Source organism: Scyliorhinus canicula, chromosome 16, assembly GCF_902713615.1.
Source record: "Scyliorhinus canicula chromosome 16, sScyCan1.1, whole genome shotgun sequence".
Classification (NCBI taxonomy): Eukaryota; Metazoa; Chordata; class Chondrichthyes; order Carcharhiniformes; family Scyliorhinidae; genus Scyliorhinus; species Scyliorhinus canicula.
Window position 1 is genome coordinate 100574121 of NC_052161.1, and position 27066 is coordinate 100601186.

Sequence of the window (27066 nt, forward strand, 5' to 3'; positions counted from 1 at the left end):
TTTCCAGCATAGTGATTACTGGTCTTAGCGCTTGCAAAGGAGGATGGTGCTGTTAGAGTAACTTTGGTGATTGATTGTATTACATATATATATTCTAAAGTATATGGTGTGGTGATATATTATGTATCATGTAAGTAGTAGCATGGATAGAGGATTGGTTAATTAATAGAAAGCAAAGAGTGGGGATTAATGGGTGTTTCTCTGGTTGGCAATCAGTAGCTAGTGGTGTCCCTCGGGGATCTGTGTTGGGCCCATAATTGTTCACAATTTACATAGATGATTTGGAGTTGGAGACCAAGGGCAATGTGTCCAAGTTTGCAGATGACACTAAGATGAGTGGTAAAGCGAAAAGTGCAGAGGAGACTAGAAGTCTGCAGAGGGATTTGGATAGGTTAAGTGAATGGGCTAGGGTCTGGCAGATGGAATACAATGTTGACAAATGTAAGGTTATCCATTTTGGTAGGAATAACCGCAAACGGGATTATTATTTAAACAATAAAATATTAAAGCATGCTGCTGTGCAGAGACCTGGGTGTGCTAGTGCATGAGTCACAGAAAGTTGGTTTACAGGTGCAGCAGGTGATTAAGACGGCAAATGGAATTTTGTCCTTCATTGCTAGAGGGATGGAGTTTAAGACTAGGGAGGTTATGCTGCAATTGTATATGGTGTTAGTGAGGCCACACCTGGAGTATTGTGTTCAGTTTTGGTCTCCTTACTTGAGAAAGGACGTACTGGCACTGGAAGGTGTGCAGAGGAGATTCACTAGGTTAATCCCAGAGCTGAAGGGGTTGGATTACGAGGAGAGGTTGAGTAGACTGGGACTGTACAATTTGGAATTTAGAAGGATGAGGGGGGATCTTATCGAAACATATAAAATTATGAAGGGAATAGATAGGATAGATGCGGGCAGGTTGTTTCCACTGGTGGGTGAAAGCAGAACGAGGGGACATAGCCTCAAAATAAGGGGAAGTAGATTTAGGACTGAGTTTAGGAGCAACTTCTTCACCCAAAGGGTCGTGAATCTATGGAATTCCTTGCCCAGTGTAGCAGTTGAGGTTCCTTCATTAAATGTTTTTACTGTAAAGATAGATAGTTTTTTTGAAGAATAAAGGGATTAAGGTTTATGGTGTTCGTGCCGGAAAGTGGAGCTGCGTCCACAAAAGATCAGCCATGATCTCATTGAATGGCGGAGCAGGCTCGAGGGGCCAGATGGCCTACTCCTGCTCCTAGTTCTTATGTTCTTATGAGCATGGGTGCACAGAATATAGAGCGACATAAAATAAAGGGAGAAACTCAAAAGGAAGTGCACAAAGAGAGGGACCTTGGTGTACGCGGATGAGGGCTCACAATTCAAAGACCCACGGTCAAAATGCACCACGGTGGAATTTTAATTGTTAGAATCTGATATTAAAAGTCGAATGATGACCATGAAGTCATGGCCAATTGTTTCTGGTTCATTACTGTCCTTTAGGAAAGAAAATCTGCTATCCTTACTTGGTCTGGCCTATGTGAATCCAGACCCAGAACAATGAAATGGCCTTGCCATTGCATCCAACCACTGCAAAGGCAATAAAAAGGAATGACACCGGATAGACCACCGGAAACAACATAGCGAACCCAGCCCTGTCGATTTGCAAAGTCCTCCTTGCTAACATCTGGAGGCTTGTGCCAAAATTGGACGGGCTGCCTCATGGACGAGACAAGCAATGGTCTGACATAGTCATACTCACTGAATCACATCTTGCAGATACAGTCCCAGACCATCACCATCCCTGGGTATGTCCTGTACCCTACCAGCAGGACAGACACAGCAGAGGTGGCAACACAGTAGTATATAAATCAGGAGGGAGTTCCTCAACGTTGACTCGGCCCCGTAAGTTCTTGATGCATCAGGTCAAGCAAGGAATCACCATGCTAATTATGGAGTCATAGGATCCCTACAGTGCACCGACCCTCCAAAAGCGCACCCTACCTAGGTCCATGCCTTATCCCCATAACCCCACCTAACCATTACACATTAGGTGCAATTTAGCATTGCCAATCAATCTAACCTGTGTATCTTTGCACTGTGGGAGGAAGCCAGAGCACCTGGAGGAAACCCATGCAGAGAATGTGCAAACTCCACACAGTCACCCAAGATCGTAATTCAGTTACCATGTATCGTCCCCCCAGAGCTAATGAATCAGTACTGCGCATTGAATGCTAATTGGAGGAAGCACTGAGGATGGCAAGGGTCCAAAATGTTCTGTGTGGGGGATTTTGATGTCCATCACCAAGATGACTTTTGGGGGGGGGGGGGGGGGGGTGGAATTTACATTTAATTGAGGATGGAAGGTATATTGAGAGAGCAGTTAATAAAACATATATCTTAGACTTTATTAATCAAGACATTGAGTGCAAGAGTAAGGAGGTCATGTTGAACTTGTATAATACACTAATTAGGCCTCACTTGGGGTACTGCTCCCAGTTCTGGGTGCCATACTTGAGGAAGAATGTGCAGGCATTAGAGAGAGTACAGAGGGACTTCACATGAATAATCCCATGGATAAGCAGTAGCTCTGAGGAGAGATTGGAGACATAGGGCCAGTTTTTCTTGGAGAAAAGAATGAGTGGAGACTTGATAAAGGTATTCAAATTCAAGATTCTGGGGGAATGGGCGGGGAATAATGGGAAGCTAATCCCATTCGAGAGTATCAAGAACTAGAAGACACAAATTCAAAATAATTGTTTCAAGGAGTACAAGGGATGTGAGGAAACGGTTACCATCCAGAGGGTAGTTGAAGACTGGAACAAACTTCTTGAGAGAGTGATGGAGGCAGGTTTAACCAAGATATTCGAAAGGGGCTTGAATTACTTTTTCAGCTGGCAAGCATGTGCACGGTTATGGGGATAATGCAGGTGAATGGGACAATCTAATGTTCTTTCTGAGCCAGTGCAGACTTGATGGGCCAAATGGCAGCCTCCTGCACGTAAAGATTCTGACATTAAGCTTTTGGTCACTGTTGATCCTCCAAAGGTCTTTTTGGTGGGGGACTTGGCAGTGCTGGGTGCTTTCTAATGTTAAGGCACATACCTGGGCTGTCTCTGTTTTAAGATGACAGTTGCCTGATAACATTTGTACCAGATACGATCTGGAATATTAACTTTTACCAAGTAAGTGACCTAATTGGTATGTTAATGCAAGCAAGCAATAGGATGTTTCTTAATTCTCCACTAATAAACTGCAAGGTACTGGCTGGTTAAATTTAAACTGTACCCTGACATTGGAAAGGAGGTACCTTGCATTGGCTCTGCCCAACTGCTACTAAATGCTCTGAACTTAAATAAGTGGGTGTATACCTATGGCGGTCTGAATTAGGGAAACTTAATTTTAGTTTGTTTTAGTGACCGACAGATACCATGCTCAGATTTCACATTCTTTTGGAATAATTGCCCTTCTCTCTACAATAAGATGCTGATGTGACCTCTGAAGAATCTGTGTCAGCAGAGGAGGAACCAGAAAACGACACTTCAGCCCCAGAAGAGGAAAAGAAAGAAGCAGAAAAAAGTGGGGATGAAGAGAAAGAAACCAAATCTTCAGAGGAGCCTAAAAAGGAGTAAGTGATTTTGTGGCCATTGAAAAATGTACTGATTCAAATTATAATGGTAACACAATAGGCAATTTTTAAAAATGTATTTTCCAATTTAGCATGGGCAATCCACCTACCCGCCACATCTTTGGGTTGTGGGGTGAGACCCACGTAGACATGGGGAAAATGTGCAAGTCCACAAGGAATGTGACCTGGGGTCGGGATCGAACCCGGGTCCTCAGCACTGTGAAGCTGCAGTGCTAAGCACTGCACCACCGTGCTTCCCCCATAATAAGCAATCTCAGTAATTTATTTTCACAGTGCAGACTGTTCACTACTGCTGCCAGGATAAGTTTCAGGTTTAACAAAAGTTTTATTTTTCATCATTTATTATTATTTTTCAGTGTCTTCAGCTAAAGCTTTACTCAATCCAACATTTCTTTCAAAACAGCTATGTTAATGTATTCCTTCACGTTCCTTTTTCTAAAGGAATGTCTTGGGGTGAACACAAGACTGAGGGCAAAAGACATAATGGCACAAATAAAAAACAGCTGAGCACGAAGGGTAAAGATTGGAGGGAAAAGGCAGGAAAATGGCATTGTGCAAAATCTGCCACTGATACCACTGATTTTACAGAAAGCAGCCAAGAGGATAACCCAAAGAACAATGTTTAAATGTTGGACTTTGAGTAAAACATCCAAGCCACCATGTCCTTTTCAGGAGGGAGGAGATGGGAGTTTCAGGAACAGCATATATAGGTTGTCACTACTCTTTCTCTCCTTCCTGACCCCGGCAATCCCATATGAAACTATTAATATGCATCAGTTGAACAAGATTATTTGTAAATTAAAACTTAGTTTCAGGCCAACTTGTGATGGCCAATGGCCAATTTAAAATGCTGCATGGGCTTCAGACCTGTAAAAGCTAAAGCTGCTGGGATTCTGCAAACCCTCATTTTCGGCAGTAGGCCATAGGGGAATTGGGTTAAATCGATAATTATATTTGTGCTGTTTGACAGTGAATCTTCTGTTTTCCAAGCTGAGCTGTAGCAGTGTCACCTCTTGAACTGAAGATTTCCCCATTGAGCACAATATCCAATGTTTCAGGTTGTAATCTGGGCTGTCAGCCAACTGCATGTTGGAAGAAGTTCTGCAATGTTGGTGTCATTCATTGAGGCATTTTCCCACACTCAGCTATGTGTGGTGGACATAGTGCCATGGGATGCTCAGAGTTCTCCCAACATTCTTATCAAATGATCATTCTTGTCAATGAAGTTAATAATTTGAAGAACATATAAAGTGCTGTGAAGCATTCAAAAGACTACCTGACAATGTGGAAAATTGTCCATATAATGCCCTTTCGACAAAAGCAGGGCAAGTCCAAACTGGCCAATTGCCACCTATCGGTCGACTCTCAAACTGATGGAAGATATCTTCACCAGTGCAATCAAGTGTTTTTTATTCAGTGATAACCTGCTCACTGACCCTTGGGGCCACTTAGTTCCTGATCTCTTTGCAGCCTTGGTCCAAAACATGGACAAATGAGCTGAACTCAACATGGAGCTAGAGTTACTCCCCTTGGTATCAAGTTGCCCTAGCAAAACGAGTCAATGGGAATTGGTGGGGAAACTCCACTGGTTGGAGTCATACCTAGCACAAAAGTGGATAGTTGTGATTATTGGAGGTCAATCATCTCAGTCCCAGGATATCACAGCAGGGTGGCCTCACCCTAACCCTCAGGCTAATATCCTAGACCTAACCATCTACAGCTGCTGCACATTCCTTCAATCATGAGGTCAGAAGTGGGAATCTTTGCTGCACAATGTTCAGCACCATTTGCAACTCAGATACTGAAGCAGTCTGTATATCTATATCCAGCAAGACCTGGACGACATTCAAGCTTGAGCTGATAAGTAGCGAGTAACAGTTGTGCCACACATGTGCCAGGTAAGGGACGATCTAATAATATGCCCTTTCTTCTGAGTAATTCACCTCCTGACTCCCCAAAGCTTGTCAACCAACTACACGGCATAAGCCAAAAGGATGATGGAATATTCTCCACTCCAACAAAGAAGCTTGATTACATCTAGGACAAACACCTTATACATTCACCCCTCCTTCATCGACGCATAGTGTGTACAAGCTACAATATGCCCTGCAGCAACTCACCAATGCCACTTCAACAGATCCTTCCAAACATGTGACCTCGGTCACGTAGAAAGACAAGGGCAGCAGATGTACTCCACCTTCAAGTTCTCTTACAATTCACAAACCATTCTGAGTTGAGACTATATCGTTGTTTCTGCACTGTCACAAAATCCTGGAATTCCCTTCCTGATAGCACCGTGGACTGCAGTGGTTTAAGAAAGACACCACCTCTTAAAAGGGCAGTCAGGGATGGGCAATAAGTGCTGACCCTTAGGCAGCATGCTCCTATGCTGTGAAATAATACATTTAAGAATAATATCCATTAAGGTTTTACATAATGAGATAATAAAATGTTTCCTAGAGAATATTACATAGTGAACAGCATTAAAGCTTTGTGATTTGTGAATATGACAGAGAAAAGGAGCCAACCAAGGATAAGAAGATTAAGAAGACCATTCCATCTTGGGCTACGTTGTCTGCCAGTCAACTGGCTCGAGTGCAGAAAAATTCTCAGATCGGTAGTACTGCACGACCAAAAATGGATGCTATTGTCATAGAAGCTATTAAGGTAAGGTGGAAAGTCTCTTATAGGTGTTATAGGCTACTCAAGCAACTTTCATTAAGTTTTCTGACTGAATTTTAAGCAACTAGTATCCCTTTACAATTTTTGCTTGATACTTAAATCATAGAAACATAACAGGTGTAACTTTACCTATGTTTAAAGCCCATATTCTGTTGCTGGCAACTCCCATAACAATGTTAATCAGCAAATGTTAGCACTTTCATCCCTTAACACAGTCAGTCATGAGTTTAAACCCTGGAGGCTTGAACATCTGATCCAACATGGGAAGGCAGAGGATTTTCGGGAGGAAACTCAGGAGCTTGGAGCCACGATTGGCAGTAATGGAGCAAGGGGGCTGAGTAACAGAACATTGGACTGCTGTTATAGGTGTAGAAGAGGTTGTAGCCATCGGCTTTGGTGATGCTATGAGATTTAAATACAAGGATGAGAATTTTAACTTTGAGGTGTTGAGGGACATCAAGAGCTGAGTGATGGGTGGGAAGTGATATAGGCAGTTGAGCTTTGAAGTTTCTGGCAGGTAAAAGATCGAGGCACCTCCAGAAGAGCATTCGAATAATCAAGTCTGGAGGTGCAAAGCGACAGACAGGGTTTTCAGCAACAGATGCAGCGAAAGATGGTTGATGTAATGTTTGGTAGTAATGGTCTTTGAGATGGAGAGAATGTGAGGTTGGAAGCTCACTTCATTGTTGAGCAGCCTGTTGACATTGTGAACAGCAAGATTAGAATTTGTGATGGGTCAAAGACGATGGTTTCAGTCTTGTCAATAATTAAACATCTTGCGAAAATATAACTCGGAAGTTGCTTCTGAAGGTTGATAATGCGACTGCTTTCCTTGTATCTGTACAGAGTTATTTAAGTGCTTGAGTTGTACCATCACTGTAGACAACTGAAACTCAACTCGTTATTTTCAACTTTGATTCCGTTGGGGTGAAATAAAACTTGAAATTATAGCAACTTACACATCCTTCCAAAGCACTTGACAACCAATGGTGTTTATAGTCACAAGTGCAATGGGAAAATGCAACACCAAGTTAACAAATCAGGGGCTGGTTTAGCTCACTGGGCTAAATCGCTGGCTTTTCAAGCAGGCCAGCAGCACGGTTCGATTCCCGTATCAGCCTCCCCGGACAGGCGCCGGAATGTGGCGACTAGGGGCTTTTCACAGTAACTTCATTGAAGCCTACTCGTGACAATAAGCGATTTTCTTTTTCATTTTCGTACTCTAAGCTCTCACAAACAGCAATGAGATCCATCCAGATAAACTGTTTTGGAGGTGGAGTTGAAGGATAAATGTTGGCCAGGGTACTGGAAAATCTCCCTGGTTCCCCTTAGGAGTGCCTTCAACAGTGCAACACTCCCTCTGTCCTGAACAGGTCAACCCAATTTTATGCTCCAGTCAGCTGGGGCTTGAAGCCATGGCCTGGACTTTTGCGAATTCTACCACTAACCATTACCATAAAGAATAACACTATGCCAAGCAACTGCTGCAGCTTCAAAATGAGGAATTCATTCCAGCCCTGGGCACAGACCTCAGCTGGAGCAATCTAATTGGCACCTAGGACTTAACCATATAGCAAGTCTTACCCAATTTCTAAGCAAGAATATTGTATCTGAATGTTGGCACGTGTTTTATGAATCTCAAACAAATGTTTAAAGTGTGTGACTTGCTGCTGTAGGATGTCATCAGTCATTGGTGGTAATTGTCAGCAATCAAGTTGTAATTTGGTTACTACAGAACATCCTCTTTGTAGGATGACCAATGTAGTGAGTCATTTCAGTACAGCAAATTGCATGCTGAAAAGAGAGCATTTTAAAAATACTCGTTGTCCCTCTTTCTTCAGGCTTGTTTTCAGAAATCTGGAGCTTCCGTTGTTGCCATAAGAAAATATATCATTAACAAGTATCCATCACTGGAATTAGAGCGCAGGGGATATATCCTAAAACAAGCCTTAAAACGGGAGATGCAGCGCGGTGCTATCAAACAGGTAATCATTCGATTATTTTTATGAGAAACCTCTCTTCCTCCCCCTCCAGTCTCTATGAAGGAAAATGTAAGTCCTACCAGACGAACAGGACTGGATTCCAATTTGGTGATATATAATGAATGAAGAAGTTTAAATGTTCCCTGGAAAAATAGAATCACTTCTCTTTTTCTAACTTTTTCTCCTGTCTTTCTCTCTTTTTGTGTTTCTTTCTCTATCACCCTCTCTTTCCAGAATATGAGGGAATCTTGCCACTTTATAAATCATTGGCACCAGCAATATTGTGTACAGTTCTGCTGCCACCGTACATAAAGGATACTACAGCTATTGAGAGAATGATTGAAGGCTGAAGAGACTGGATTCTGATGGGCAATTACATAAATTGCATATTGGGACATACTGAAAAGAGATGGTTGAGAGATTATACTGGTACATACTGGAAAGAGATGGTTGAGAGGTTATACAAGTCCAGTGTTAGAGATTTTAGAGGGACTAATTAATGGAGACCTGAGACAAGCTAAATCATATTGTCAAGAACAGCAGAATCAGAGAACTTGACCTGTGAATGAAGGGGAGTAATCGCATAACTAATCTGGAAAGACTTAAGTGAACGAGCGGTCAATCTTTGGAGTATGCTTCCAAACAAAATGGTGGAAGATGTTAGCATTGATTTATTCAAATGCAAATTAGATAGATTTCTTGCAGAAATCTAATATTCTGGAATGCAGTGTAGAACTAGTTTGAAATGTGGCAAGTGTCGCATGCTTGGGAGTAAAGAGGTACAGTAATTTTGGACCTATTCCCACAACTCTCTAGGGTTTTCCTTGCCTCCCGCCAGGGTCTGTGAGTAATTGTTAGATATTAATTGCTGTGGTTAATTAGAAACTCCATCATTATACCTTGTGATTACCAGTTTGGTAGCAAATGAACTGGATGAATGTTAGTATGGTAATTCTGTCCTTTTTTTTTCTCTCGCTCGCTCTCTGCTACTCTGGAATCATATTTAGAAGCTGATATGTTGAGGCCTTGTTGCATCCAGCCAGTGCTGTGCTTCAGTTGCGTGTGCTTGGTGGTACAAACTTTCCTCTGGCAAAAGTGATATTTGTCATTTTGACGAGTGCAATCAGTCTGAATTTCAGTGAAACCTTTACTCCTCTATGCTGAGGGAGTGATTCCAAGGGGTTTAGTTTTGTGAAATATAAATATTTGTGGGGAATTTTCCACTTACTGTGCTGAGCAAAAAATATTTCTGCTAGATAGTAGAATATTCAAGTATTACGGTTGAGTTTGTTTCAACTGTTTCACAGCATGCTGTCTGTATGTAATGTGCAGTAATCTTGCATGTGCCCTCTTCAGGTGAAGGGAAAAGGTGCTTCGGGAAGTTTTGTGGTGGTCACAAATGCAGGAAAACAAACAAATAAATCAAAACAGGATAAAAAGGTAAATAATTGCTTGCAGCTGGTATGCCAATGGAATTGACAGTGTTTTGCATGCCCATTTTTCTACCACAATGGCTAAGACCTATAGCATTGTTCATTTGTTCAGCTGTACAGTTGTGTTGTTTAGCTGGTGAAAAACATGTATGCTGAGCCTGACATATCTCTTTTAAGACCACTGCTCTGGTAATATCTGTGGGGAAAATAGTCTCACTAGGCAGATCCAAGAATTTGCAACCTTGCTGGCTCCAGGTTCCCTTAAGTATGTTGGCATCTATAAAGTCCTGGACTTTGTGGTGGTAAAGATAATGAAGCTGTTGGCATTCAGCGTCATTACTCCAGTGAACCTGACTGACTTCAGGAGTCTGAACAAGCACAGAATAATGTGGAAATGCAGAAGTTTGTCATTTTGATTCTGCTCTGTTAGAGGATGTATTGTTACAGGATTCCTGGAAAGCAAGCTATGAATATGAAAACTTCCACTCTGGCACTTTAAAAAGCCTTGAAAAAGGTGCACCTTGTTAAATGAGGTGTAACTGGGTTTTTAATAGCATACAAACTACACAGTTGCTGAAATAACTAGTCTTGAAAAGCTAATTTTATGTTCGTAGAATATCAGATTTCTCCATTTCGATAAATTCTTTATTCCAATTTAACATTTTAGATTGTCTAAATGCAGTGGTTATTTTACTATCTGGAAACTTGGGTTTCCTGTCCTTAAGAATACTTGAAATTGGTTGACAGTTTACCCTGCTTGCTGATAGTGCTCCTAACGTCTGGTGGTATCCTTGACTTGGTTCCAGATTGAATCTGCTATTGGGAAGGGGGAATAACCACGTTGCTTTCCTGCTGAGTGGAAAATCCAGCCAAGCATATTGGGGACCTGTCATATTCTGATGAGCAAGAATTGTTGAGGTTCGAAGGGCATTGACAGGCCTGTAGTATTTCATATTTAAGATAATTACACTGTTCATACTTTATTCATGCTGATGAAAGCAAAGGAATTGAAAAATAGACCAATCAAGCCGGAATGAGGCTGGTTTTTGCTGAAACATGTGTAAATTACTTTTTAACCCTCTGGCCTGTTAAGTTTCTTTTTTTTTTTACATAGAACAGTACGGCACAGAACAGGCCCTTCGGCCCTCGATGTTGTGCCGACCATTGTCCGAAACCAAGATCAAGCTGTACCACTCCCTGTCATTCTGGTGTGTTCCATGTGCCTATCAAATAACCGCTTGAAAGTTCCTAAAGTGTCCGACTCCACTATCCCAGCAGGCAGTCCATTCCACACCCTAACCACTCTGAGTAAAGAACCTACCTCGGACATCCTTCCTATATCTCCCACCCTGAACCTCATAGTTATACCTCCTTGTAACAGCTACATCCACCCGAGGAAATAGTTTCTGAACGTCCACTCTGTCTATCCCTCTCATCATCTTATAAACCTCTATTAAGTCGCCTCTCATCCTCCTCCGCTGCAAAGAGAAAAGCCCTAGCTCCCTCAACCTTTCCTCATAAGACCTATCCTGCAAACCAGGCAGCATCCTGGTAAATCTCCTTTGCACCCTTTCCAATGCTTCCACATCCTTCCTATAGTGAGTTGACCAGAACTGCACACACTACTCCAAATGTGGTCTCACCAGGATCATGTACAGTTGCAGAATAACCCTGCGGCTCTTAAACTCAAGCCCCCCTGTTCATAAATGCTAACACACTAGGCCTTCTTCACGGCTCTGTCCACTAGAGTGGCAACCTTCAGAGATCTGCGGACATGAACCCCAAGATCGCTCTGTTCCTCCTCATTCCTCAGAACCTTGCCGTTGACTCTGTAATCCACATTCAAATTTTTTCTACCAAAATGAAGCACCTCACACTTATCAGGGTTAAACGCCATCTGCCATTTTTCGGCCCAGCTCTGCATCCTATCAATGTCTCTTTGCAGCCGACAACAGCCTCACCCACCAATCTTGGTGTCAGCAAATTTACTGACCCACCCTTCAGCCCCCTCCTCCAAGTCATTGATAAAAACACAAATAGCAGAGGACATAGCACTGATCCCTGTGGTATACTGCTGGTAACTGGTCTCCACCACCACCCTCTATCTTCTATGTGATAGCCAGTTACTTATCCAATTGGCCAAATTTCCCTCTATCCACCACCTCCTTACTTTCTTCATAAGCTAACCATGGGGAAACCATATCAAACGCCTCACTAAAATCCACGTATACAACATCAACTGCTCTACCTTCATCTACACACTTAGTTACCTCCTCAAATAATTCAATCAAATTTGTGAGGCAAAACTTGCCCTTCACGAATCCGTGTTGATTATCCCGGATTAAGCTGCATCTTTCCAAATGGTCATCAATCCTATCCTTCAGAACCTTTCCCGTTAACTTACCGACCACCGAAGTAAGACTAACCGGCCTATAATTACCAGGGTCATTCCTATTCCGTTGCTTGAACAGAGGAACAACATTCGCCACTCTCCAGTCCTCTGGCGCTATCCCCATGGACACTGAGGACCCAAAGATCAAAGCCAAAGGCTCTGCAATCTCATCCCTTGCTTCCCAAAGAATCCTTGGATATATCCCATCTAGCCCAGGGGACTTGTCGACCCTAAGGTTTTTCAAAATTGCCAATACATCCTTCCTCAGAACATCTACCTCCTCCAGCCTACCTGCCTGTATCTCACACTCATCCTCAAAAACATGGCCCCTCCTTGGTGAACACTGAAGAAAAGTATTCATTCAACACCTCCTATTTCTTCTGACTCCATTGCACAAGTTCCCACTACTGTCCTTGACCGGCCCTAACCTCACCCTGGTCATTCTTTTATTTCTCACATAGGAGTAAAAAGCCTTTTTCCTTGATCTGACCCGCCAAGGACTTCTCATTAGCTCTCCTAAGCTCTTTTTTTTAGCTCATTCCTTGCTACCTTGTAACCCTCGAGCGACCCAACTGAACCTTGTTTTCTCATCCTTACATACACTTCCTTTTTCTTCTTGACAAGACATTCAACCTCTTTTGTGAACCGTGGTTCCCTCACATGGCCATTTCCTCCCTGCCTAACAGCGACATACCTATCGCGGTACCTGTACGCGGTATTTGTTCCTTGAACAAGCTCCACTTTTTCATTTGTGCCTTTCCCTGACAGTTTCTGTTCCCATATGCTCCCTAATTCTTGCCTAACCACCCCTCCCCCAATTATAGACCTTGCCCTGCCGTAAGGCCCTATCCCTCTCCATTGCAATAGTGAAAGACACCGAATTGTGGTCACTATCTCCAAAGTGCTCTCCCACAAATATATCTAGCACTTGGCCCGGTTCATTAACCAGTACCAAATCAATGTGGACCCCCCTCTTGTCGGCCTATCCACATATTGTGTCAGGAAACCCTCCTGCACACACTGTACAAAAATTGCCCCATCCGAACTGTTCGACCTGTAGAGGTTCCAATCAATATTTGGAAAGTTAAAGTCACCCATGACAATACCCTGAGAGTATTTAGAGTACCCAATTATTTTTTCCCCCAATTATGGGGCAATTTAGCATGGCCTATCTACCTACCCTGCACATCTTTGGGGGTGAGACCCACGCAGGCATTGGGAGAATGTGCAAACTCCATATGGACAGTGACCCGGGGCTGGGATCGAATCCAGGTCCTCGGTGCCGTGAGGCAGCAGTACTAACCACTGCCTTTCCCTAACTGACTATTTCAACATGTCTGTGGAGCTTACAAAAGTTACAGCTTGAATTTTGGTAGCCATTAGCAGTGGCTTTTAGAACAGCACTTCATTTATTATTTGGTGGTATAGCTTCCTGTTATTTTTGGCTTGATATGCATTTTAGAATTCCTGCCATCAGAACTGGAAGATTTTAATTGGTGGGATCTTAGTGACCTTCACACTATCAATTTACTTTCTTCTTGGCATTAGCAGGTTTTGTTCAGAATGTTTTTGTCCTTTTCAAATTCTCAGTGGCCAGAGTCTTCCATGATTCAGCAGTCACATTGACTACTGTTTTCAGTGCATCCATTTGCTTTTTCAATTGGAGTAGTATCTTGATTGCCTCAAAACTTGCAAATAATACCTCTGCACAGAAAACTGAAGATGGACTGTACAGAAGGTAAGTGTTTTTATTTTGCAAACAAAAGTTTTTGTTTTTGATGAAGCCTAGTATTCTTTTTTTAATAGAAAACCACTTCAGCTGGACCAATGGAGCAGCCAATAAAACTGGAGGATGCTCTACCACTGGCATTCACAAAGCTGTGTGAACCTAAAGAGGCATCATACAGTCTCATCAAGAAGTATCTTCTTCAGTATTATCCCAAACTGAATGCTGAGAGCAGGTATGAAAGTAAAAATTCCTGTTGACGTACTTGCCCAAGGTTGCAACAAATGTGAAGCACGCAATTCCTGCTTTGAAAATGGGCCAATTCTTTACCATGATCTGGTTTTCATTCTCAAAGATCGGTCACTAAAGATTTGAAAAGTTATACAGTTGCTGAAGTGATGTAACCAGGTCAAACTTTAATTTTATCTCTTTAATGGTTGGAAAACTGTCCAAAATGGAACACTGCCAAGTGAAAGGAAGAGGATTTAATTTAAAATATGTAATGTTGACCTCTGTTTGCCAACAAGTGTAGGGATGGGAAAGAAGAGGTGGAGCAGCAGTGATATTTGTGTAATAATACTAAAAAAAACCTGTTTGGTCCATGGGTACAAAGAGCATTGATCAAATTGAAAGCTTTAAATCTCTTCTTTCTCTCTCTTTCTCCTCCCCCCCCCCCCCCCCCCCCCCCCCCCCCACTTCCAATTGATTTCTGTTTCTTGTTCTACACCTCTCTCTCCCTTTCACACCTGACTGTTTCTTCTTATCCCGAGCGCTCTCACCCTCATTTTTAAGAGGATAGAAATCAAGCAACCAATAATCAAGGGTGATGCGGCTGGTGTTTGTTACTTCTGTTGCATTTTTGGCAAGAGTTTTTTCCAAATATGAAGTGGACTGGTCAGTGAAGTCAATTTCACCACTAAACCGTAATGTTTCTGAATGTGGCTACCATGTCTCTTGTTTTTTTTAAAGAACTTGAGTTGTTTGCAAGTACTGTAAATCATTTCCCACACTGAAAATGATTTTATTGTGTGCTTGATTGCAGGCCCTATTTACTCAAACAGGCTTTGCAAAGAGCGGTAGATAAGGGTCAGCTGGAGCAGATCACTGGCAAGGGAGCATCGGGCACGTTCCAGGTAAGTTGTCAGTGGAATGATGAACATAATCGGGAGCTCTTTGAGTCTGGCACTTTGGGATGAATACATAATCCTGCTGTATTTAAATGGATTTTTGTCCTAACGCCCTCTGGTTGGTGTTTGGAAGCCACCCTGAGTACTTTTCCCTTTCGGTCGGAATTCTTTGAAATGGCTGGAATAAGTCAGTAAGGACTAGCATCCTTACAGCAGTTGTTTAGTTATAAATTTAATCTGCCATTTTAATTGTCAGCTCCCACAGCAGTTCTCAGTTTGAGCACAAGATGGAGCACTTTACAATAGTGATCCATCCACCTGAGGGAAAGGAAAATTTGCAGTTGTACAGTATCTATTAAGTTGCAGGAGCTCTATTTCTGAGCAGTCGGGAGAAGTCTACGTTTTGGCTGCACCTGCAGTACAGTTTTAAAGCTTGATAGATGCATTGATCATTTATTTGTGAAAAGAAAAAAATAGATCCTAGCGACTAAGATTGCATTTACTGTTTTAAATCTTCTCCCCATGAAGCTCAAAAGGGCTGGAGACAAGCCATTGTTAAGTGGAGGTCCATTTGAGGATGCAATCCTTAGTGCCATTACTGCCATGAATGAACCTAAAACCTGCTCCACAACAGCTCTTAAAAAATATGTCACTGAGAAAGTTCCTGCAACAAATTCTAATTTCCAGAGTAAGTCACAAACCATCTTTTACGTGTATAGTTTGTATTATTTCAGCAAAAATGTTTTTCTATGAATTGTTTATGAGATCAGCTTGCTATCTGAAAGCTGATTGGGAAGCAGTGTAAGCTTTTCTTGGGATGTTTACTTGCTCTGTCGAGTTTTAAAAAAAAAATCAAAGTAGCCTTTAAAGTTACATTGGATTCTTGATATGTTTGTCTCGGCCCCCCCACAAAATCTGTTGCACTTGACTTTCCCTGTCATCGAACCTATCTCTTTTTTACTCCCCCCCCCCCCCCCCCCCCCCCCCCCGCCTAAAAAGACCCATATAGGCACTTCAGGATACTTGAACCTTCTTCAGTATTTTGGAGGTGGCACAGTGGTTAGCACTGCTGCCTCACAGGGACCTAGGTTAGATTCCAACCTTGGGTGACTGTCTGGAAAGTATGCACTTTCTCCCCGTGTCTGCCTGGATTACTTCCCACAGTCCAAAGATGTGTAGGTTAGGTGGATTGGTCATGATAAAATTGCCCTGTCGTGTTCAAAGATATGTATGTAGGTTATGGGGATAGGGTGGGGGAGTGGGCTTAGAAATTTTTTTCACCCCTGTCTCAGCCTTCTCGGCCCCATCGTATTAAATCAATTGGTGTGCTTGCAATGCCCTGAAAACGGTAGAATATCTGGATCAGGCCGTCTTTAACTCTGTTTCTCGAGCAAACTCAAGCCGTGAATCTATCCCTCTTCTGCAATGCTCTTAGGCCAATGATTATCTCCATTGCACTTCTCAATTTATTCCCAATGGAGTTATATCCTTTTTTGAGATAAAACAACAGCAAAGTGTACAATATCCAGATGATGTTTCATTAGATATTGCTGTATCAAGCTCTATTTTTGAAACTAAGGTGATTCTGCTTAATATTTAAACTTGGCAAATCAGGAAGTGGAGGAAGCATGGAGATTCAAATGGTTTCCTTCAACAAGTGTTCAAAGTAACATCACTTCAGAAGAGAATTTATTTAAGGAATGTATGATTATGAAAGTTTAAGCTTTTGTGATGGCATTTTGCATTGTGGTCATGTTGCAACTAGACAGCAGCCATATAATGTTTGGGGTGCAGAAACTGAAATTTTCTTCCGTAGCTTTTTTCCCTTGCTCTTATTATATACACACCACTCGTGTGCGTGAAAGTGGTGATTTTTAACATTACTATTTTGATGAATGTCCTGTACTGTCATCTCCAGTGCATATGCTGAAGAGAACTCTGCAGAAATGTGAAAAAAATGGATGGATTGAACAGATCTCTGGGAAAGGATTCAGTGGCTCATTCCAACTTTGTTTCCCATTCTACCCCAGGCAAGGAAACTTTTAATTAACAAAATATTTTAAAACACATCCCATATTGTACTGGCATTGCAATTTTGATCAAAGGGTTTGTATCAGTGATAACCTCTGATCACGCAGATGTTTGGCCATTTTCTGTAGACATTCTGTTTCAGTGAAGCAAATTTGAGTTCCATGGTTAATTTTGTATTCAAAAACACCATTTAGTCCCATGTTTAGTTTTGACAGTTAACCACTCGTAGAAATTATCACAGTTTTTAAAGTTACATTGAATATACTGGTTCATCTTCAACTGGAATATTACATCCATTTCTGGGAACCGCACTTTATGAAGACATTGGAGAGAGTGCAGGAAAGCTGTGCGAGAATGATTTTAGGTATGAAAGACTTCAGTTGTTTGGATAATTGGTGAAGCTGGGACTGTTCTTCGTGAAAGCAAGGCTGAGAGGAGAGGTGTCAAACTCGTGAAATGTACGGGCAAATTAGATCTGGAGAAACCTTTTCACGGGTTAAAAATCAGAAGATGTCAATTCAAGGTGATTGGCAAAAGAACCGGAGATGATGTGGGGAAACTTGTTTTACGTGGCAAGTGGTTAGAATCTGGATTGTACTGCTTGAATGTGCTGAATGTGGTTTCAAAAGGGAATGAACATCTGTAGAGAGAAATTTGGTGGGCCATGAGAAAAGGGTGGAGTAGTTGGACCGCTGAGTTAACCAGCACAGATGTAATTAGCTGAATTGCCTCTTGTGCTATATAACCGTTCTGCGATTTTTCTAATGTATTTTCTTGTGTGCACATCACAATTACGTAAATACGGCTTTTGGTTTAACAGTTTTAGCGTTGAAATCTACCAATAGTGCCATTTTGGTCAATATTTCCTTTTAAAAAAAATATTTTATTGAGGCATTTATATATTAACACAATGGACAGAAACACAACCCCAATCCAGCCAACATGGCTGTACATAACAAGCTCAACAAAAAAAACCTCATCGACCTACTTGACCCCCATTGCTGACATATCAACTTTTCTCCAAGAAGTCGATAAGCGGCTGCCACATCTGCGCAAATCCTTCCACAGAGTGCCTCAGACTAACTTTATTTTCTTTAGACTGAGAAACCCTGCCAGATCACTCACCCACACCCCTGGTTTCGGGAGGTCCTCGAGTCCCTCCATTCTAACAATATCCATCTCTGGGCTACCAGGGAGGCAAAGACTAAGCCATTGGCCTCTCTGGACTCCTGAGTCTTCTGACGCACCAAAAATTGCCACCTCTGGACGAAGGACCACCTTCACCTTCAGGACCTCCAATTATAACGTCCGCAAACCCCTGCCAGAATCCCCCAAGCTTCGGACATGACCAGAGCATGTGGACACGGTTTGCGGGTCCACCCACACACTGACCACATCTATATTCTACACCTTCCAAAAAAACCCAAACCGAGGCCCCTCCAGCCCCAGGTGCTGCTGCCACTGTCCCCACACCCTGGGGGCCGACACCACCACCGGGCTTGTGGAGTATCTGGCCGACAAGAACGGCAGAGGCGACGTTAGCAGTGCCCCCAAACGTGTGTTTACATGAGGCTGCCTCCATCCGCTCCCATACTGACCCCTCCCCACTACCCATTTCCTGACCATCGCAATGTTTGCTGTCCAGTAGTAATTCACGGTTTAGGAGACCCAACCCCTCTTCACCCCCCCACCCCCGACCCCACTCCAAGAGTACATTATTCACCCGCCCACACAAACCCTGAAATCAACGCGTTCACTCTCCTTTAAAAAAGCCTTGGGAATAAAAATCGGGAGGTTCTGAAACATAAACAAGAACCTCGGTAGGACCATCGCGTTTACCGTTTGCACCCTCCCATCTCCGGTGACAGTGGGAGCACATCCCACCTCCTAAAGTCCCCCTTCATCTATTCCACCAACCGAACCAAATTCAACTTTTGCAACTGCTCCCACCTGAACGCACAAGTACTGAAAATCCCCTCCCCCCCCCCCCCCCCCAAACCATCCTAAACAGCAACTCCCCCATGCTCACTCGTCTGGATCGGAAAGACCACTCTCTTCCCCATGTTCAATTTACCCCGCAAACCGGCCGGATTCCTCCAAGATCACCTTAATACCTTCCGACGGGTCCGAAATATACAACAGCAAGTCATCCGCGTACAGCAAGACCCTGTGCTCCACACCCCGCACTATCCCCTGCCAGTCCCTTGACGCTCTCAGCTCCATTGCCAGTAGCAATGAGGAGAGTGGACATCCCTGCCTCGTCCTCCGATGCAGCCTGAAATAATCCGAACTCACCCGGTTTGTCCGCACACTCGCCACTGGTGCCTGGTACAACAGCCGGACCCATTCCACAAAACCTTGCCCAAACCCAAACCGCCTCAGCACCTATCGCAAATTGTCCCTCGGGGGGCATCGTTATCACATTCAGTAATATCCTCCCCTTCACGAACCCCGTCTAGCTCTCCCCTATCACCCATGGCACACAGTCCTCAATCCTCAAGGCCAAGATCTTGACAAATAACTTGACATCCATATTAAATAGCGAAATCAGCCTATAGGACCCATACGGCTCCGGATCCTTGTCTCTTTAAGGAGGTGGAGGCCTGCGATAACGTCGGGGGGAGTCCTCCCTGCTCCCTCGCCTTGTTAAACAACCCCACCAGCAGAGGCCCCAAGTCCCCCGAAAACCTTTTGTAAAACTCCACTGGGAAACTGTCCGGCCCCCCATCGCTCTCAACTGCCCTACTGCCTTCCCCGTAGATAATAGCCCAAACTCCATCTGCAGTTTTTGCCACTTCCTCAACGGCCCCGCCTCCGGGCCTCCGAATACCTCCTGTCTACCTGCAAGATCACTTCCACAAGCCTCCCCACCTCCACCCCCTCCTCCTTATACTGTGTGCCCACTGCGGGGGCTGGCTCCCACCCCGGTTTACCCGCAAGTCCACCCAGTGCAACGCATGGTCCGACACTACAATTGCCAAGTACTCCGAACCAATCACCCCGCCAACGTCATATCCCTCACCGTAAAGCCGAGTTGGGAGTACATGTTGTGCACATGGGAGAAAAAAGAAAACTCCTCGGCCTATCAAACCTCCACGGAAATATTTCCTCTTTTTAATGCATTGTAATTTCAAAAAGTTCCCTCCATTGGCTTCACAGCAGCCACCATAAGTGGACCATGTTGCTTTTACTTTTAAATGTCATATAATCTTCCCCAGCAAAGGTTTATGTGACCAGAGCTGAAAGTCAGTATGCAGATACAGCATGTAATTAAAAAGACAATGGGAATGTTAGCATTTATTGCGAAAGGGCTAGAGTACAGAAGTGTTGCTGCAGTTGTATAGGGTGTTGGTCAGACCACATCTGGAGTATTGTGTCCAGTTTTGGTCTCCTTATTTGAGGAAGGATGTGGTGGCATTGGAGGCAGTTCAGAGGAGATTCACCAGATTGATTCTGGGGATGAAAGGATTGACATACGAGGAGAGATTAAACAGTTTGGCTTTATACTCGCTGGAGTTTAAAAGGATGAGAGGGGATGTGATCAAAGTATATAAAATACTAAAACGGATTGATTTTTTAAAAAAAATTTAGGGTACCGTATTATTTTTTTTCAATTAAATGGCAATTTAGCGTGGCCAATCCACCTAACCTGCACATCTTCGAATTGTGGGGGTGAAACCCACGCAGACATGGGGAGAATGTGCAAACTCCACAGGAGTGACCCAACTAAAAGGGATTGATAAAGTAAATGTAGACCAAATGTTCCCCCTTGTGGGCAATCTAAAACAAGAGGACACCAATATAGGTTGAGAGGTGGAAAATTTGGAACTGAGAGAAGGAAATACATTTTGCAGAGTGGTGAATTTGTCGAACTTGCTGCCTCATAGTGCAGTGGAGTCTGAGTCATTAAATGGTTTCAAGAAGGATATAGATATATTTCTGATTTTTAAAAATGGGTTAAAGGGATATGGGAAGCAGGTAGAGAGGTGGATTTGAGACCAGGAAGAGATCACCCATGATCTGATTGAATGGCGGAGCAGGCTCGAGTGGCTGAATTGCCTACTTCTCCTAATTTCTATGTTACGAGACTGATTTACCAGGAATATCGAGAGTTAAATCACTAAGAACAGTCCCATCATAATGCTTTGAGGAATTCCATCTGCATCATTTGCCCACTGCAGTGAATGTTTTAAGATCTATGGCAGAATCTTTACAGCTGGTCATACAAGTACTGTATAATTTACAATTATACTGATAGAGCCTAGGCCTGAGGTTATCCCCGTCAACAACTGACTTTCTTGAAGATGCTGGCAGTGAATGAGTTAGATAGTAGAAAGTCTACCCTTGCAATCAAGAATAAAGCAGGATTTATAGGGCAGCGTGTGGCACAGTGGTGCTGAGGACCCGGGTTCGAATCCCGGCCCTGGGTCACTGTCCGTGTGGACACTCTCCGTGTCTGAGTGGGTTTCTCCCCACAACCCAAGGATGTGCAGGTTAGGTGGTTTGGCCACGCTAAATTGGCCCTTAATTGAAAAAAAATAATTATTGGGTACTCTTTTTAAAAATAAATAAATTTAAAGCAGGATTTATTGAGGGCCGTTAGATTGTTCACGATATAATAGCCAATTCCTGGACCAATGTGTAAACACTCCTTCAATATTTGCATGGAGTTTCCTGAAATAATATACATGCTTTGACCCAACAGTGCTCTCTTAATCAGACCGCTCCAGACAAGTACTTCATGATGATGTATTACTTTGTGCAATTTCCACAAATGTACATCAATGTGAATATGAAGTTATCTACAGTAGATAAGATCGTCTTCATCCTTCAAACACTACCTGCATGTATACCATTCTTTCAAAGCATGATGAGTCCTGCAGTATGTTTGATGACAAGGTTAGGCTTTTGACCATCTGACTTTCTGCACCTTTCTTCTGTTCTGCTTAGAGCTGACTTGGAAATATGTTATATTCTTTGTTACTCTGGAGGTGTACTTAGAACCTTCATAGGCAAAGAAATGAATGCTGTGATTCAAAAAATAGCCTTATGTATGCGAGTAGGGGGAAAGACCGGAACACAGTGAATTTCTTAAAGGAAAAGAAATTTTGAATTTTTCCTCTAATTTTGTATGTGGAGGTTTCAAAGAAAAAATAAAAGCTACATGACCTCTCAATTTGTAGTTCTTAGATAAACAGTGCTTTTTATGTGATCAATTTAACAGGAATGGTTGTGTTAAGCTGTTACTTCATGGCATTTAAAGTGATTTTAATTTTTGCGGCAGCACGGTGGTGCAGTGGTTAGCACTGCTACCTCACGGCGTCGATCCCGGCCCTGAGTCACTGTCTGTGTGGAGTTTGCACATTCTCCCCACGTTTGCATGGGTTTCATCCCCACAACCCAAAGATGTGCAGGGTAGGTGGATTGACCATGTTAAATTGCCCTTCAATTAGAATAAATGAATACGGTAATCTAAATTTATTTATTTATTTTTTAATAATTTTAATTTTCAATTGGATCTGATATTTGATCATCCCTATTTGTGATGAGTGGATGTTTTACTGCATAGGAAGGAGCAAGGTAGCCCATGCTACTTCTCTAGAAAATTTTAGAAAATTGTTGACACTAAGGTTTTTGTGTATTAAACAAGACATTAATTGTGACAAAATGTTCCCACCATTTTTCTTTAGTCCGAGTGTCCTTTTCCCAGAGAAGCAACATGAGGAAGAGGAAGGAGAATCAGAGGAGGAAGAGGAAGACGAGGATGATGACGAAGAGCAGTCGGAGTCTGAAGAGGAAGAATCTGACGACGAGCCACCTAAAAAAAGGTGTGTGAATTGTGCTAACCACTAAATATTTTAATAGTGTAAATTTGAGCCTAAGACATGCAAATAATAAACAAGCATCATTGTGTTGGCCTCAACAGTTGAGGTTAGAAATGTTGTGGCATGCACCACCATTTAAAAGAGGAAAATCCTCAGCTAAGATAAAATTAGAAATGTTGGAGATCTGAAATAAAAAGGGAAATGAGTAGAAATACCACAGCGAGCTTCATCAATACCTGGGGAAAACACTGTAGAGAGCCATTGTGAGACACTGACAAAGGACATGTATTTGAAGCTTCAAATGTTTATTTCCGTAATATTTTCTTGCTGAAGGTTTGAGGCTAAACTGTGACATCAGACAGACATGTAAGTGATTCTTATGGCAGGCAGAGACTATTTTTAAATTTGTTCTTTTAAAAATAAATTTAGAGTACCCAATTATTATTTTTTCCAATTAAGGGGCAATTTAGCATGGCAAATCCACCTATCCTACACGTCTTTTGAGTTGTGGGGGCGAAACCCACACACTCACGGGGAGAATGTGCAAACTCCACACGGACAGGGACCCAGGGCCGGGATTTGAACCCGGGTCCTCAGCGCCGTAGGCAGCAATGCTAACCACTACATCACCGTGCTGCCCTAAAATTTGCTCTTCCAATTGAATTTTCAATGCAGTTGTATAAAATTATTAGTTGCTCTTCAATATACCAGCAATAATGATGTTGATAAATTGCCAGATTTTTGCCACTTGACTGCTGTTTCTCAACCACTTAGTCAATATTTCTCATTTACAATCTGAAACAGGCACAAGGCAGTTCCACAAGCCAAGGCTAAGCTGCAGAAACGGAAAACTGCCACGCCGAAGAAAATAGTCGCTGCTAAGAGGAGCACACCGTCACGGAAAGTATCAGCAAAAAAAGTGGCTAAAAAGTCCAGGCCTGCGCCAATGAAGTTGGCTAAAAAGCCAGCAGCCGTTAAAAAATCTCGGCGTGGGTCTCCTAAAACGTCTCCAGCAACCCCAAAGAAGGTGAAAGGACCTGTCAAGACCACAAGGCATTCACAGAGGCAGAGAAAGTAGCAAAGGCAAAGCTGGAATGCTTTGGTGGTGCATGTTTTTGTCATTTGAAACACGCCACGTGACACAATACTTTTCTGCAGCTAACCTAGAAAAAGTAGAAACTTATTTTTAGATAATTATGTAGAATGCTATTTTAGATAAGCTGTTGGACATCAACTTGTTTTGAGAAGGTTTTTATTAGTTTAATGGGTTTTAACACTTTATATTTAAGTGTGACCTTTTAATAAAATATTAGGCAACACACTCTGTTTTTACCTTTTAAGTGGGGAGCAAAAAAAATGCTGGTTGACTTAAATGAAAATCATGATTTTGGAAAATTAATTTGTTGCTGTAATCTTTTAGAAGGCAATATTTGACCTCCATTGTTGATGGATCCCTCTTGGGGAAACAGTGGTATAGTGGTAATGTCATTACACTAGTAATCTAGAGGCCCAGACTAATTCTCTGGAACGCAGGTTAAAATCCCACCATGGCAGCTGGTGCAATTGAAATTTGATTAATAAAATCTAGATTTGGAAGCTAGTCTCGGTAATGCCGGCCATGAAACTATCGTAGCAATCCATCTGATTCACTAATGCTCTTCAGGGAAGAAAATCTGTCATCTTTACCTGGTCTAGCCTACTTGTGACTTCAGACCCACAGCAATGTGGTTGATTATTAGCTGGCCTTGCTAGCGATGCCCACATTCCATCAAAGAATTAAAAAATAAACGTGGGGCTAATGTTCTCACTAAGTTGCGTGCATCCACAACAATTTGGAAGGTACCAAAAGGACCTTGTTCTGTGTTAAATAACATGCAAAACAAATTTTAACAGTAATGCATTCAAAAAGCTGGCCATACACAATAACAAAATTTTAACGGAAACATTACTTGGGAAGGTTTATTTGTGCCATGATATGAGATTAGACATTACTGCCTTAGCATTGGATTGTGAAATTTAAAGGAGAAAACTCCAAAAGTGAAGATGAGAACAGATTATTTTGGCATCTCGTTGTGCTTTGAGGTCATGTATTATCTTAAGTTCCTTAGTATTGTTCAAAAGCCCTGTATAATTTGTATTGGAGGTCAGTGTAATGAAATCACCCTGCACATACTGTATGTGTATTGATGAATGTTGCTACTCTGTTTTACTTTTTGATAATTGCATTAGTGTCAGATTTGTTGGAGTACAGCACTTGCATGCAGCACCATTTTGTTAAGCTTTTTTCTGTAATCTTGTCTCACTTAGTAAAAATACTGTACATTGTATATTGTTGTCAGCAATCCTTTAGCTGGTCTTGCCCATATGTTTATCTTGAATTGTTGCAGTAAGTTTAGCCTTGGTTTTCTATTACTCATGAAATGCTTTTAGCTCAAAATGGACATCCTTTTTATGTGATAAAGAAGGAAGAAAAATTAGAACAGTGGTTTCAGTCCATTGTGTATCTATCAACCTGCATCAACAATAAAGAGAGCCAATCGGCTGCCACTTGCCATTTTCCCCTCCCCTCCTCAAAGAAACTAGTAAAACTTTTTTTAAATTTCTGATGTTTAATTAAAACTAGTTGCAATAAAACTAGAATAGCCAATTTAGAATAAGGGAGTATATCTGTGGTGGTACCTGCTGATTCAAAGCTAAGGAAGGAAGATGCAATTGGAACAGTTAAATTATAACCAGACATAAAAAATTCTAATAGTGCATGTATAGACCTGTGATTGTCAAAATAGGGTACTGCACATTTTACTATTGAGCTCATCACATCCTAACTAATTGCACATTAAGATGGTGAATTTTAATGTAATAGGACACAATTCATAAACCTCATTGGTGTAAGTCTGAATAGATATTGGTCATCTATTTTTAATTCATTTATGGGATCTGGGTGTCATTGGCTAGACCAGCATTTGTTGTCCATTCCTAATTGCCCTTGATAAGATCATGCTGAATTGCTGCAGTCCCTGTCGTACAGGTGCTGTAAGGGAGGGAGTTCCTGGATTTTGACAGTGAAAGAGTGGTTATATATTTCCAAGTCAGGATGATGAGTGACTCGGAGGGGAGCTTCCAAGTGGTGGTGTTCTCGTGTATCTGCTACCTTTGTCCTTCAGGGGCCTGGTTTGTAACGCAGAGCATGGTCAACAGAGTGGCTTCAATTCCCATACTGGCTGAGGTTATTCATGAGGCCCACCTCAACCTTGCCTGAGGTGTGGTGAGCATCTGGTTAAATCACCTGCCAGACAGCTCACCCCCTCAAAGTGGAAAGAAGTCTGGTTATCTGGGACTAATGCAACTTTGCTTATTTTACCTTCAAGATGCAGCAGTCATGAGTTTACAAAGTCCTGCTCGAGGAAGCCTTGATGAGTTTTTGCAGTGTATGTTGTGTAAGGTACACGCTGTTGCCACTTCGTCAGTGGGTGAGGCTGTGAATGTTGGCGGAAGGAGTGCCAATCAAGTGGGCTGCTTGTGACTGAGGTGGTGTGTTGATGAGCTGCACTCATCCAGGCAAGCAGGGAGTATTCTACCGCACCCCTGACTTAGATGGGGAACAGGCTTTAGGGGGTGGTGGTGAGCAAGCCGCAGCAGGATTCTTAATCTCTGACCTGATCTTGTCGCACAGTATGTGTATGGTTCATCCAGTTTAATGGTAACTCCTGGACATTAGTGGGGAATTCAGCAATGATTGGATTCCCTCATGGAGATGGTCATTGCCTAGTACTTGTGTGCAGCGTATGCTACTTGTCAGCCGAAGCCTGGCTATCGTCCAGGTCTTGCTGCATTTGCTGCTTCACTATACGAGAAGTAAGTGCTCAGCAAATGTTGCTTGATAGAACTTGTTGAGAAGGTTTTGCATTCTAGAGGTTTTAGCAAGGCAGTTCTGAAGCTAATGGATTGGACCTACCAAATAGCAGGGGCCATAGAATGAGCCCAAAGTGCTCTTAAACTGTAGAAAACATTTAGAGAGGGTGAGCACTGAGCAAGTCCAGCATGGGGAAAAAGTGGGATATTGTGGCTGAGCCAGGAAGGTGAATGTTGACCCCAAACTTTGCTGCATTTTTATTTCTGTTCTGCCTATTGTACAAGAACCTTACTGTGGGCAACTGACTACTGCAGAGACACTGGACCAGAGGGTGGGGTTTGTAGCTGATTAACATATCCATCCCACACATACTGTCGAGTGGCTAATTAATCTGTGG

At 42.5% G+C, this 27066-nt stretch overlaps 1 protein-coding gene across 1 annotated transcript in view; it reads left to right on the forward strand.

Annotated features, from left to right (window-relative positions):
• The window catches only part of hp1bp3 (heterochromatin protein 1, binding protein 3), a 32159-nt gene extending 6866 nt beyond the window's left edge, over positions 1–25293 (forward strand). The window contains exons 3-12 of the mRNA XM_038821269.1: positions 3453–3597; positions 6132–6285; positions 8142–8285; positions 9639–9722; positions 13914–14068; positions 14876–14966; positions 15489–15648; positions 16879–16990; positions 22682–22819; positions 23621–25293. Coding sequence (XP_038677197.1) covers positions 3453–3597; positions 6132–6285; positions 8142–8285; positions 9639–9722; positions 13914–14068; positions 14876–14966; positions 15489–15648; positions 16879–16990; positions 22682–22819; positions 23621–23894 — 1457 coding nt within the window. The 3' untranslated portion in view covers positions 23895–25293. The remainder of the gene's footprint in view (positions 1–3452; positions 3598–6131; positions 6286–8141; positions 8286–9638; positions 9723–13913; positions 14069–14875; positions 14967–15488; positions 15649–16878; positions 16991–22681; positions 22820–23620) is intronic.
• Positions 25294–27066: the final 1773 nt, after the last annotated feature.